The 1,116-nt window shown below is 35.4% G+C and overlaps 1 protein-coding gene across 1 annotated transcript in view; it reads right to left on the bottom strand.

The window, feature by feature from the left end:
• Positions 1-1,116, bottom strand: part of LOC136796044 (serine/threonine-protein phosphatase 6 regulatory ankyrin repeat subunit A-like) — a gene marked incomplete at its 5' end in the record, with an annotated part of 15,467 nt that overhangs the window by 8,883 nt on the left and 5,468 nt on the right. The window contains one exon of the mRNA XM_067048549.1: positions 428-674. Within this exon, the coding sequence (XP_066904650.1) occupies positions 428-674 (247 nt within the window). The remainder of the gene's footprint in view (positions 1-427; positions 675-1,116) is intronic.

The following is a 1,116-nucleotide window of genomic DNA, read 5'->3' as shown; positions in this document are numbered from 1 at the left end:
CAGTCCTTTCACAGCTAGTGACTTCAGGGCATAAAGCTGCTGACAAGATGGCAAACACTTTTTCATTAACTCACTGCCTTAGTAGGTGTGTAGAGAAATTCCCCAGTTATGCCAATACAGGCCATCCTTTGAATCTTACTGGTCATTCGCAAATGGAAAGCCCTTTGCAGGGTTGTCCACCACACAATACTTCCATAGTAAATTCTCGGTCTAATTATCGCTGCGTAAATTCAATGCATAACCTTCGGGTTAAAACCCTACGTAGTGCCAACAGCGCATTTTTGCCAAAAGGCAGCGATAATTTTTCTTTTAATTTCTGCCAAATGAGATGCCCAGTTCAATTTTGCGTCAGAACTAATTCCGATGTATTTGACCTTTTGGCTTATGTGGAGTTGATTGCCAAAGAAAATTGGGGTTCAAAATATACCCAATTTCCACTTCCTGGTAAATAGAATCAACTCTGTCTTTGTTGGGTTTACTGAAAGTTTCATTTTTGCACACCATGTCTGTACTTCATTACATGCAACTTGCATAGTTTCCATGATGGTACTCACGAACTTTCCACTAATGAGGATCACTCCATCATCAGCAAAAGCTTGCGCAAATATCCCAGCATTAAGTCTTCTCAATAAGCTATTCATAACTAGGCATAGCAATGGTGAGATGCAACTCCCCTGAGGGCATGAAGGTAATGTTGTCCAACACATTAGAGCTGGAAATGACTCATCGATAGTAAATAGTGTACATGAAAATAAATTAGTGGAAGCAGATTCGGTTTTAAATTCAAATTTTGAAAATAGTGATCAGTTTGATACTAAAATCATGTTTCAACAAATAATGATGATGTTAAAAAATACTACAGACAAATTAAGGGATGATTTAAACAAAAAATTTGATGAACAGAATGAAAAGCAAGGAAAATTTATATAAAAAGAGGACTAATGCTTTGTTTTGTTAGTGTTTGTTTACTGAAAGATTGCCAATTGATTGAAAAAACATCAAAAGAAGATTTTGTGAAATTGGTTAGTTTTTTTCTACTATCTAAAATTAAATACATTTGTAAAAAATGTTATTATTAGAAAAGTGTTGGTTCTGATTGCCTAGAAACATGCCCTA

Source organism: Halyomorpha halys, unplaced genomic scaffold (assembly GCF_000696795.3).
Source record: "Halyomorpha halys isolate HHAL.00 unplaced genomic scaffold, Hhal_1.1 Scaffold166.1, whole genome shotgun sequence".
Lineage (NCBI taxonomy): Eukaryota > Metazoa > Arthropoda > Insecta > Hemiptera > Pentatomidae > Halyomorpha > Halyomorpha halys.
Note: the sequence above shows the minus strand (reverse complement) of the source record. Positions and strands in the feature narration are given on the sequence as shown.